The sequence below is a fragment of the Grampus griseus genome (genome assembly GCF_964374135.1).
Source record: "Grampus griseus genome assembly, chromosome: 2".
NCBI classification, from domain to species: Eukaryota; Metazoa; Chordata; class Mammalia; order Artiodactyla; family Delphinidae; genus Grampus; species Grampus griseus.
In genome coordinates, this window is record NC_139018.1 from 48,212,936 (window position 1) to 48,226,282 (window position 13,347).

Below are 13,347 nucleotides of genomic sequence, written 5' to 3' on the forward strand. Positions count from 1 at the left end.
TTTCTTTGCAAAATATCATAAAGTTATGTTTATTGATGTATCTGGGAACTTTTCAAATGATCTTGATAATGATCATAACACACCTTCCAAAAGGAGAGCATGAAACAGATGCACTTCCTCTGACAATGAAACACATAAAGGTACTGACAAATTAAATATACAAACGAGAGTTAAACTTGAAAACAAGTGCATTTTTCATCACATCATACTCTCAGATTATAATTCCTGTATTCCTAATTTGGCCATTTCACAGTTTTGCTACACACAAAAATTACACATGTATTTCCAGGTCAATACCACCTCTGAGATAAACCAGAGGTGAAAAAATGGGGCTGCTGCTAAGCTGAAAGTAAGGCAAATACTCTGATCTTTGGAAGGGATGGCTGAATGGGGGTTTCAGGCTATTCAGGTGTCCAGCTCAGAGTCTGAGTGTGTCAGGTACACCACAGATGCTGAAACCCCTCTGACGCCCCCATGAAAAAACTTTCATCTTTTACCCAAGGTGAAAGTTCTTCCCTGCAGGCTGGGTCTACAGTCTCTTGCTTAGTTTAACAGCTGCAGCTGTATTTTCCCCACTTTTCCCTTTTGGTCATAGTGTTGCTAACCTTTGTAAACATTATGTACAATTAAAGTGCTTGGTGGTGCTCCATCTGGGCCATATTCTGCTCCAGATTGAAAGCGTATCTCTCAGGAACCTCAATAAGGTCTTACGGTCTCCACCAAGGGCAGAATATGGCTCTAACATGTAGAAGTTAAGGTCATTGTCACTGCTCTCAGCTGAGGCTGACTGAGTCCCGAGTGAGCTTGTCCCTGTGCTGAATGCCCGGCTGTGTCACAGCCATGCTTAGTAAACACACTCTCTGGGAAGTCATACATCCCTGTCTTCCAAAGACCATAAATCCCTCCCCACCAAAGAATCCATTATTTTGATAAACCTACAAAATGGAGGTTCCAAAAACTGAAACAACATTTTGTAGCCCACTCCAAATTTTCATGCCTACTGACACCCCTACCTCAACACACAAGAAACTGGACTTCAAAGGGTAAAAAGAATTTTTTCTTCTCTAGGGTGTAGATCATAGTCACATCTTGCCTTTCGTTTACTTATTTACAGCTTCGCCTCTTCACACAAGGTGGTGAGCGTTTTCCCAGAGGGTGGCTGGGGGAAGGACCCTCCAAACGCCTCACCTAGTTATATTTTCTATCACCCTTTTCAGAGGAGCATCTATAATTCAGGCTATACTTGTATCAGTTGGCAAAGGAAAGAATTAAACAGGGGCAATTGTGATGCAAAATAAACAAATCAGGTTCCACTAGAAATAAAGAGGGTAAGAAAATTTAAGGACACCTATCACATAATTGTAAACTGTGTTGTTTCTACTGAATTTAAATAAAGACCCAGAGGTCTCAAGACCGCCTTAAAAAATTAGGGACACCAAGTACAAACAATGGAATAATTACTATCATTGCTTTAAGACTTTTAACATTGTTTACAATATATGAAATTGTAGTTGCTACTCAAAATGAAAAACCCCACTGAACTGGTTCTTGAATAAAGAGTGACAACACATTATTAAGATCGATCGAATAGTTTTGAAAATACATTTAGATGTTTTGTTATGGGACATAGTTTTAAGGATATAACTTGTAAGATATTTTTGATCATGGTTCTTTGCCAGAAAATGTGATATATTCCTGAGTTTACCAGAGAGGTTAACACACCGTCACAGCCTGGATTCCACGCTAGTTCCGCAAGAATTGCTGTGCCAGTTTCTAAACATAAGAGGCCTTATGAAAATCTTGTGAAAAAACATACGAAATACCGATGTTCTGAAAATGATGAAAATCCAAGGGTCCACAATGGAGATCACAGAGAGGAAGCGTAAGGCTCGGAGGTCTTCAATTTCTTCAGCAGTTCCATTTTTCTCGTGAACAGCTTTAAACGCTCCGTAGTAAGCACGATACTGTTTTAAAGAAAAACGTTCAATTAGGAGAGCGGAAGGTCGATGGCCGCAACAAATTCACTTACTTCACTTAGGAAACATTACTTTTCCGTAAGAGTACGGCAGCTTGGCTTGGAGTATTCATTTGGGTAAATTTATAAGCAGCTAAGGCCACCACAGTGGATGGGTGCCAGTGAGAAGCCAGGGAGGTGCAGGGCCGACCTGGGAGGCTCAGTGGAAGCCAGGTCCTCCTGGGAGCCCCTGGCTAAGTCCCTGGAGCTGGTCCACCTGTGGTGAGTGTGGCAGGGCTAGAGTTGCCCGCTCCCTACCTGGCGGTGTAGAGGAAGAGCTGAAGTGGGACAAATCTACTCTACTGAGTCGTTTACAGAGTCACCTCACTCCCATAGATACTGATTCTCTTCCCTTTTTCCTCTGCCTCCTTCCTGTCCTCGATTCTTAGTTAGCCCAGAAATAAGTCACACTTGTGAAATGTCACATGTGTGGAGACACCCATGAAACAGAAACTTGTTTCTTCTTTCTCTGAATTTTTTTCTATTGAAGTATAGCTGATTGGCAATGTTTTAGGTGTACAGCATGTATATGTATATACATATAAATGTATTTTTTTTCTTTTTCAGATTCTTTTCCAATATAGGTTATTACAAGATATACAGTTCCCTGTGCTATACAGCAGGTCCTTGTCTATCTATTTTATATATAGCAGTGTGTATCTGTTAATCCCAAATCCCTTATTTATCCCTGCCCCTGATTTCTCCTTTGATAGCCATAAGTTTGTTTTCTATGTCTGTGAGTCCATCTGAAACAGAAACGTTTAATCAACGTGAAGAGACAGGACATATTCCAGTGGAAAGACAGAAGACAACTTGTGTAAATTACTCATTTTTAGCACAGATGCTTATCATTCTGTGGTTGTCACCCTCTTTTCAGACTAGGAAGAAAAAAGAAACATACACAGAGCGATAAGCCTACTTACCTGTGCCCAGCCACTCCTGTATTGTCTTGCTCTTCCTTGAGCTCTCCGGCCTCTTGGGAGCCCTGCAAACTGCTTCATCCCTTTCCTGCCATTCAGCCGACACTGCTGTCTAGACCAGCACTACAACTGTCTCCCACTCAGTTGGAGGCCAGCCACTTTTTCTCAGTGCTCTTACATCGCCCATGCTCATTAAGATTCTAAATCCATAATGGGATAAAATGGACTCTAATGGTCCAGAAAATATGCAAACTCAACGTTAATGGGAGGGGATATGAATAAGTACACAGACCAGACCCATTCAACGCAATCAGGGATATGAGAAGATGTATGTTCTCATAATTGTTTCCTTACCTTTTTATTCTCTTTTCTGTAGGCTCAGATACTCCCATCTAGTGCACTTAGGAAGACGGAGTTTATCTGGAAGCCCTCTCCCATCATCACTGCTTAATAATACTAAGAGTAATAATAATGGCTAATGTCCACACAGAGCTTCATATTCTCAGGCACCGTTCTAAGTGTTTTACTTTTAAAAGTTTGTTTCATCCTTACGAAAGTCCTGTGAAGTAAGTATGTTCATTATCTCCATTTTACAGATGTGGACATTGATTACATGCTCAAATCCTAGTTTCTTTCCAGGTTGACCTAAAACATTACCCCCATCACGAAGCCTCTGGTGATGGTTAAGGTGGTGGTTGAGCTCATCAGCTTTAGAGTCCGACCATCCAGGTTAGATAGAATCGCCTCACTGGCTGTGTTACTTCAGGCAAGTTACTCTGTTTCCTCATCTATACAATGGGGATAATTGCACCTATCTTTCAGGATTGTTATGAAATTTGCATGAGATAGTAGGAGTACAACCTTGAGAACAGGTCCTTGCATTAAGAATAATTCAATAATTAGCTATTATTATTATTTTATCAATTAGGAGTCAATCCTTTCCTTTTCTAACTCCTTTCTGGCCCTAGTCACTCCCTCTCACCCCCAGTATTATAGCTCTGTGGGCAGATGGGATGTTTCTCTCATTTTATATCCCCACAATGAATTACAGTGCCTGGAATGTTGTAGGTTCCAGATCTGAGATGAATGAATAAATGGATGACAACAGGCTACACACTTGAGTTGATTGAAAAAGCAAACACTTTTTATGACTTTAATCTTTCTATCTGCTCCTTTCTCCTCAAAGTGGAGTGCAGCAAGATATAATTCTTACTATTTGAGAATGCTTGATTAGTTGGGATCTGGGTAACTGAATGATGTTTATATAATTAAGACAAATTTTATTTCTGTACACTATTTATCCATATCAATTCTATTGCATATTATTAGGTTATTTGTACTTTCAAGTCACCTGATTTGTATTAGAAATGTAATATTCTACAAACGGCCTTTTAATTTTATTTATTTTTTGAGTTTACTAAAAGTATGACAAATTTATTCCCTTGTGACAGTGATCAAAGTACATATTCTATTAATTCTCACAAGACATCCGTTTGAACACAATCTAGACTTTTGAAAAATCCTCTGATGATCAATGGTATTCCTGGCTTGTTCAACGCATGCAGGTCATTACACAAAGAGAACTGGTGTGAGAAGAGCGCCCTCTGTTGAAATTAGGGGTCCACAAAAAAATGTCGCTGTTGCCTGTTCTCTAGCGACAGCTTGGCTGGACATCCCTGCTTAGGACAGCAACATTGATTCCAACGCCCTCTCCCATTCAGTTCACCCATCACCACACCCTAGACCTCATCCTCTGCTCTAGCTCTTTAAATCCACTTCTGACCCTTTTCCCTGGGCCAGTCTCTTGCTACCATCCCTTACACAACTTTAACAGCCTCCTATGGATGGAGCATCCCACCCATTCTTTCTGCTCAACAAAATGAAACACACACACACACACACACACACGCGCACACACACACACAAGAGTTATCTCAATGCATGCAGGAGGTCCTCTAACCACTTCTCTGACTCCATGGATTCTGATATATGCGATTACACAAGCTTGTGCATACCTTTACCTGGCTTCTAAACCTCTCAACTACTATGTTGCATCTATTCGTGAAAACCCTCTTTCAGCCATTCCTGCTTCCCGACCAACCTCCAAAACACTGTGGTTTTCTAAGGTAAAAATAATTTTGATGAAAATACTTCGTATACATTAAAGAACGTGCTGCAAACTGCCACTAAAGCTCCTCCCATATTCTCTATACTTTCTTTTTACCGTATCAAATTGGAAATTTGAGAATTCAATCTAAACATCTTGCTCTAATCCAGCATTATAACAAACTTAATTAAAAAATCATATTCCAACAAACTTTTCACCAGCTTAATGAAATACAATATTTATGTGATGAGCAAGATTATTTTTTTTTAAGTTTACCCACCTTCATATACAGCCTTATTTTTTCCAATCACTAAATCCTTTCCTTAGAAAAGTGATTTTCAAAGAATGGGCATCTTTAATACTCTTTCAGTGTGTCTACGTGGTCAAAACTATTTTCATAAAAAGATGTTACTTGTCTTTTTTCACTTTCATCCTCTCATAAGTGTACAGTGAGTTTCACAGAAGCTGCCTGATGTGTAATGAATGATATCATCACTCTCATGGCTAATGGAATATGTGCTGTGTACTCTTGCATTTTCTAGACCTTTCTAAGGTAATACATACATATGTGCATTTTCAGAGATTGTTCTCAGTGCTTCTGTGCTCTTAACATGTTTTTTCCCATGTTACCTGCTAATATTACTACACTTTATTATCATTCATTAAATAATTTTGAAATCTCAAACTTCTCTTTCACCTATGCAAAAACACAAGCAATAAGTACATTGTAACTTGTTTTACAATAATATCTAAAATTTTTCTTATTTTTAATTTCTAATATTGTAAATACTAATAGATATAATCCACATAAATAAAACATCTTTGGGCCCTTAATAATTTTTAAGAGTGAAAAGAGGGTCCTTAGACTAGAACAAGTTTGAGAACCACTGCCTTAAAATATTATACTATCTTTGGAGGTCATATTTCTTAATTAATTTTCTATGTCTAGCAGGCAATTATAATAAATGGAAGTTATAAGTAGTAATAATAATTAGTAATAATAATTTTTGAGGCCACCAGGCACCTGGTTAGTGTGTATGTATGTGTATATAACACTTCAAATCTTCAAAACTACCTTACAGAGTAAGAATAGTTATCTGCATCACAGATGAGGAAACTGAGGTTAGAAAGGATAACTAAGTGCTTTTATACTTAATAAGTGATGAGACCTGATTCAAACCCATGCTAAAGCCCTTATCCTTTCTAGAAATGATACCTCCTGTGAAGAATGCTGTCTGCATTGCATGTCTTTGAAACTTTACAAGTTTTTTAGAAAATCATTTTCAAATCCATTATTTCCTTCAATCCTCACAAGCCCCTGTGAGTTATTCAAATCTCCTTAGAGAGTCGTCAAATGCAATGTTCTTTCCAATGTATTATGCTTTCTGCATTATTCTTACTAAAACATTCAAACTCAGGACATAATGTCCAGGCATTTGGTTAATTTCTGCTTTTATCACAGCACAGGTAAGCAAGGCTCTTATTCTAGAGCAAGGATCCGAAAACATATTCTGTAAAGGGCCGAAGAGCAAACATTTTAGGTTTTATGAGCCAAGAGGCAAATCGTGGATATTTAGTAGGTACTTACTAACGGGAGAGAAAACACATTTCTACAATTTTAACTGATGGAATTAAAAATGTGATAATAATTGAGTACAATTTTTGGTAACACATGTCTACTAAGGAGAAGAGTGAGTCTTTTTCTTGGAATCATATTTGATTGGGGTTCAGAGTTTATGTGCCCTGTCATCAAATTTCTGGTACATGTTTATTTATAAAAACTATTCTTAACTCCAGGGCTGCACTAAAACAGTGCGCAGGACGTATTTGGCCTGTGGGCTGTGATTGCTAAGTCTTGCTTTAGAGTGTGGTTCTCAAAATGTGATCCCCACATCAGCAGGTGAAGAAGAGGCTGCTGAATTCTTCAAACATGTCTGCATCAGAAACTCTGGAGAATGGGGCCCGGCCAGCTCTGCTTTTCAAAGCACTGCTGATGAGTCTGAGTGTGCTAAAGTTTGAAAACCACTGCTAAATATCTATACCTATATCTCTATCTCTCTGTTTCTATAGATAGAGATTTATTTATTTATCTTGGGGAGTTCTGATCCTAACCCAGAGAGCTCTTTGCCCAACACATTAAGGCCTTCATTTAAGGGAAAAATCACACTATAATTCACTTTCATCCACCCTTGAAAGTAATGTCCCAAGCTGCTACACTGCCATGAGAAACTTAACTTTCCTATTCACATAAGTCTCGGGACTCCAAGGGGTCTGGAGAGGGAGAGGAGCAAGGCTGAAAAAGGTTTCTCAAGCCTCAGTCACTCCTAGGTGTCTTGGCCAGGGTCACAAGACCTAATCTGCAGGGAAATTACCTGCAAAACGATGAAGTAATCCAATCTGCACCACCACCCCCATTAGTGATTGAAACCCAAGATAATGGCTTTACATGTCACCTCGCTTGCCAAGATAGAAACAAAACCTGTCGAGACAGGTTGTCAGAACGACACCACCAGCGGAAACGTTCCTACACATCTGCTAATCCAAACAGCCTCTCCGCCTCTGCCGCCACCATCCCCCGCAGCTGCAGTACCAGAAACAGCATCCGCCACTCCTCAAAGTTTACTCACGAGTTAAAAAATACCTAAACCTATGCTTTTAGTCACTCACATGTGCAAATCACTTTGGCAGGAGCGCACCTTCCCTTATTCCCTTTCCACGCCAACACCGGGGAGAACTCCCAGGTGCCATTTGCCCATTTCTGACGCCACTAAAATCATGGGCGGGTGTAACGAAATAAAACCTCGCGTAGCCATCGAGAAGTGGTAAAGGACTCGTATTGCCAAGGAGGAATCAAGGTCTGCTTCTCAAAGTCCTGAGGTGCATAAATAACCCTGAGATCTTCCCAGAGGAAAGCAGGGAGGAGGGGGTTCTGCTAACTGGAGAGGTTCTGTGGGGCTAAGGGGACACCATCCGGCTCCGGCTTTCCCTACATTTCTGTGGCTTTACCTTTTTTGGCTCAACAAATTGGGTTCTATCTCCTGGGGGCTGTGGAGGGAAGCTGATCCGGGGAACGCAGCAACAAACCCTCCTGGCTCAGGGCGCAGCTCCTCTTGCACAGCGTCCAATGCGCCCCACCCTTCCCTCCCGGCAACTGCGGCCCGACGCGCTTCAGTCTCCCGCAGCCTTAGCGCCAAGCGACTCACAATTAAAGGCAGGGAGCACATGGTGAAGAGCACAGTCATGAGGGCTAACAGCAGGAGGTGATCCAGCTCCTCCAGGGGCTGCGGGGTCTCTTCCCTCTCGCCGGCGGCCAGCTCTGCTCGTTCCTTGGGGCCAGAGCGCGGGAGCCGCCGCAGCCGCAGGTGCATCGCGTAGAGGTTGCGCATGGCGCTCAGGTTGCACAGCACGACCGCGAGGACCAGCAGGAGCATGAGGCTGGCGTAGAGCACTGAGTAGCTCAGCACTGACAGCGAGCGCTCCTCGTGGACCATTTGGATGAAGCACCAGGTGCCGGGGCAGTACTGCACGAACTTCCCGAAGCCCGCGAAGGGCAGCGAGCAGAAAGCGAGGCAGAAGGCGCCCACGACAGGCGCCACCAGTGCGCCCCGGCGCGGGGTTATGTACCGTCGGTAGAAAAAGGGATGCCCCAGGGAGAGCCAGCACTCCAGGGCCATGGCCAGCAGCTGCAGCGTCGAGGCAAGCCCGAAGAAGGACATGAAGAAGGCGAAGGTTTGGCACAGCGAGCTGCCGGATGCGGGCGCCAGGCCCCTCAGGCTCCGGTTCTGCGCGTAGGCGGACAGCACGAAGGGGCTCACGAGGGACTTGCCCAGCAGGTCGGTGACCGTCAAGCCGCACACCAGCACGTAGAAGACGGAGGGCGGCGGGCGCGGCGAGCGCCGCGGGCACGTCCGCAGCCCTGAGCGCGCCAGCAGCCCCAGGGCTAGCAGGTTGCCCAGGAGGCCCGTGCTGAAGAGCAACCCGCCCATCGTCGCTGAGTTTCCCTTCTCCACCGACGTGGTGTTGCAGCAGCGGTAGAACAGCGGCCTCATGGCGGGAGGCGCGGCGAGCCAGAGCGGAGGCTGCGGGAGGGCTGGGGCCACGGCGTCTGCGTGCAGAGAAGCCCCCCGGCCGCCCCAGGCGCGGCTCCGCCAGAGAGGCTGAGCCGTCAAGGAAGCTCCGCGGATGGCGGCGCGCTCACCACAGCAGGCGCCTCTTATCTCAACTCTCGGGTCACACCCCGCCCCTCGGGGCGGGACGCACTGCAGGCTGCGCACCCGGCGCCGGCTTCGCAGAGACCCCCCGGCAGCCGAGTGAAGAGCTCCGCCCCAACGCGACGGGTCCTGAGGAGACAGGTCCTCAAGCCCAGAGTCGGAAGAAGGGAGGGAGGGAGGGGAAAAGTAGGCAGACTCCCAGCATCCCAGACCAGTCCTTCCTGCGAGGCAAGAGAACTACTGAATTGGAGGGGAAATTAAGCCGCCGCCACTGCGAGGAGAGGGGCCCGAGGAGGAGGTGGTGGCGTGGAGGGACTCTAGCGGTGGCCGAGAAGAGGCTGGGAGGCTGAGAAAGAGCTACCACTAGTTTTCGCATTAGTGCTTTAAGGAGGGGAAAAGGTAACCAACCTTCGCATAACACCTAAGCCTTAGCTCCATTCTCTTCTAGATCCTGAAACAGGAACAATGAGCTTCATTGCCTAGGTGAGGAAACTGAGATCTTGGAAGGTTAAGTCATCTCCCAAGGTGACAGAGCTAGTACTTGAGCTGGACCTGGAACCCGGATCTTCTGTTTATAGAGTCCATCTGTCTTGCTTTCATGGCTTCTCCTCTCAAGATTTCAGGCAAGTGGCTCCAGGGAAAACCAAGAGGAGATGTTGGGTAGCGTGAATCACGGTGGTTGTGTAGACATGGTGGGAGGAAGATGATTAAGAGTGCTGATGACGTCAGACCCGGGTTTATGTCCTGCTTCTGTTACTCACTGTGTGACCCTGAGAGGCTTGCTTAACCTCGCAAGAAGTAACATCTAACCAGCTTGTTTGGCTCTTTTGAAACGTAGGGATAACACGTGTAAAGTGCGAACACATAGGAAGCACTAAGTACATACTTTTGTCAGGATTCTATCATGTTTTAGGAAGGCTGTTTTAGCAGCTAATGTTTAACTGCAATTTTGAGACCAGAAAGTAGGAGACTTAGTTTGGAGCTTTTTCACTCTGGTTTGTGACTACTAGAAAACATTTCTGCCCTCCTGGCCTTTCACTTGGCTGCATGATAGAGTGGAGGGAGTTAATTGTGCTTAGCGTGACTTATTTCTTTAATTAACACTTGACACCCTGGGAAAGAAACTGGCTTGAGTGTGGAATTTCGGGGGGATGACCAGGACCCTATTACATAAGGAAGTAGATTATGCCTTGGCTTGAAGAAGTTCATTTTGTGGCTCAGTGCCTGTTCTGATGGACAGACTCAGGGAGAGAGTAAGACCGGGCTTTAGACGTAAAAGCCTAAAGGGTAGCCGGAGAGGCTGCTTTCAGCTGGCCAGTAATTCAAGTCTTGGGGTGGAGACAAAGAGTCCAAGCTTTGGAATTTGATCTTTCTGAACTCCACCACTAGCTGTGACCCACGGGTTAGTTTACTTAATCTCTCTGAGTCCGTTTCCTCATAAATAGGATATGGGACTTATGCTGACCTTGTAGGGTTATTGTGAAGCTGAGAAAGCCTAAGGCTTTTGGCATAGAGTAATAAAAATAGAGCTAACATTTATAAGCCCCTGTTTATATATGCTGAACACTCTCTAATCCTTTCACATCTATTGACTCAATTAATAGAAGGTCTTCCGAGGGCTTAGTTCCCTTCTACCTCTCGTTCCCACCACCTCTTATTCCCACCTCCAGCCCCTAACAAATAATGATGGACTTAGAGGAGCTCCATTTGAGGTGATGAAGAGGAAGAAGTAGCAGGCCCGATAACCAAAGGGCACAAAAATCTGATGAATCTGAGGTCTCTCTAGACAGACAGCCACACGTATGCACAATTTATACCAATTTCAGTGTGTTCACAGTTTCCTGAAGTCTCGCTATGCTGTCTGGAGGAGGCCCAATAGACTCTAGGTTAAGAATCTTCCTCGAATGACGTTGTATCGGGATGTTCTCTGAAGTGTACCAACTCCCATTTTTTGCAGTCTTATTTTTCTGTTCCAGCTGTCTTGACCTTCATACCCATTCCGAGAATGTACACAACTTTTAGAAACAACTCTCAAGGGACTGAACGGGCAGCTGTCCATCCTTGACATGGTCTATATATGTCATGCTTCACGGCTGGTGGCTTTGAACGGATACAATTCAGGAAAACACGTGCTTCCTTCCAGCCAATGTAGCTGGCCTTCACCATGGGATTTCCATCTGCTTTCCTTCCTGTTTGCTCTGGTTCACCCTGCCCTATTCTCATGGTTAACTTTGGAGTCTCCTGTCCCTCCGCCTAAGAAATCTTACTGTATAACTTCATTGTTCAGCCCAGAAAAGTATCATTTGTTCATACATCAAGTATTTTTTGAGCTCTTACTTTGTGCCAGGCATGGGAGTGAGGTGTGTGGGCCTTGAGGAACATACAGCAAAGAAGGGAAGGCAAATGTCATGTCATGTGACCTTTACATGGTTATACACTTTTATATCAGTTTTCATAGTAACAAGGCTAAGGTTCCCCACCCCCCACCCCGACCCCTAGAGGGAAACTTCTAATGAAAATATCTTGGGCCCAGTTACATAGTAAAGTTATCTTCATTATCTGCAGGTTGCTTAATTGGGTTATAAGACAGATCTTCTGGAAAAATATATATGGTATAATGTGAACATCTAAATATATAATTATATTATGATTTTGTAAATATAAAAACCATATATGCTCATGGACAAGAACTAGACGTTGACATAGGCAAATAAAACAACTTAAACTTGAGAACGGATGGTTGAAAAATTTCTCTTGGATTTGTGATATTTTCAGTATGGTACCCGTAATAATTATCTACAAATTTTTTAAACAGAAAACCAGTGTGTGCTCATGGCCAGATTTTAGAAAGGGGAGAGTAGGAGAAAGAATAGGATTTCCTGGGTCCATCCCTCACTCCTACTGAACTCTAAGCAATATTTTGGGCTGGGGATTGTACAGAGCAAAGAATAGAGAGGAGGAAAGCTAAAAACTAAAGACAAACTCAGCTACCAATTTTGGTAGCTGCTGTGTGCTAGCGGCCGTGCTAGATACTCTTCACTTGCAGGGGGTGAGGTGGTGGCACAGCAGTGTGGTGGTGATGGGAAGGGTCTTTGTGGTCATACTGTGTGAATTCAGATCTCAGCTTTGCCCCCTTGCTAGCTCTGTACCCTTGAGCGACCTTCTAACCTTTCTAAACCTGTTTCCTTGTCTGTGGAAATGGAGGGAGGAGTACTTATACTGAACTCATATGCTAGTTATGTACCTTAAATAGAAAATAATCTTCATGGAGCAGTCATTCTCAACCTTGGCTGTACTTTATTTATTCATTTATTTATTATTTTTAATTGAAATATTGTTGATTTACAATGTTTCAGGTATACAGCAAAGTGATTCCGTTTATAGTTTTATATATATATATTTCAGATTCTTTTCCATTATAGGTTATTACAAGATATCGAATATAGTTCCCTGTGTTATACAATAGGTCCTTCCTTGTTGTTTATCTATTTTATACATAGTAGTGTGTATCTGTTAATCCCAAATTCCTAATTTATCCCTCCTTCACCTCCCCTTTTTAACCATAAGTTTCTTTTCTATGTCTGTGAGTCTATTTCTGTTTTGTAAATATAAGTTCATTTGTATCATTTTTTTATATTCCACATATAAGTGATATCATATAATATTTGTCTTTGTCTGACTTACTTCACTTAGTATGGTAATCTCTAGGTCCATCCATGTTGCTGCCAATGGCATTATTTCATTCTTTTTTAGGTCTGAGTAATATTCCATTGTGTATATATATCACATCTTCTTTACCCATTCATCTGTCAATGGACACTTAGGTTGCTTCCATGTCTTGGCTATTGTATATAGTGCTGCTATGAATATTGGGGTGCATGTATCTTTCTGAATTAGCGTTTTCATCTTTTCTGGATATAAGCCCAGGAGTGGGATTGCTGGATCATATCTACTTTTAGTTGTTTGAGGAGCCCCCAAACTGTTTTCCATAGCGGCTGCAATCCTTGGCTGCACTTTAGAATCACTTAGAAAGCTGTATACATTTCTGATGACTGGACACCTTAAACCAATTATATCAGACTCTCTGGGAGTTCC

General features: G+C 43.2%; 1 protein-coding gene across 1 annotated transcript; it reads right to left on the minus strand.

Annotated features, from left to right (window-relative positions):
* Positions 1 to 1,635: 1,635 nt before the first annotated feature.
* Positions 1,636 to 9,090, minus strand: PTGDR (prostaglandin D2 receptor; the record flags this gene model as incomplete). Its single annotated transcript, XM_082648756.1, has 2 exons — positions 1,636 to 1,964; positions 8,245 to 9,090. 2 exons carry the CDS (start codon positions 9,088 to 9,090, stop codon positions 1,725 to 1,727), a joined length of 1,086 nt encoding a protein of 361 aa, XP_082504882.1. The 3' UTR covers positions 1,636 to 1,724.
* Between the last annotated feature and the right edge of the window lie 4,257 nt (positions 9,091 to 13,347).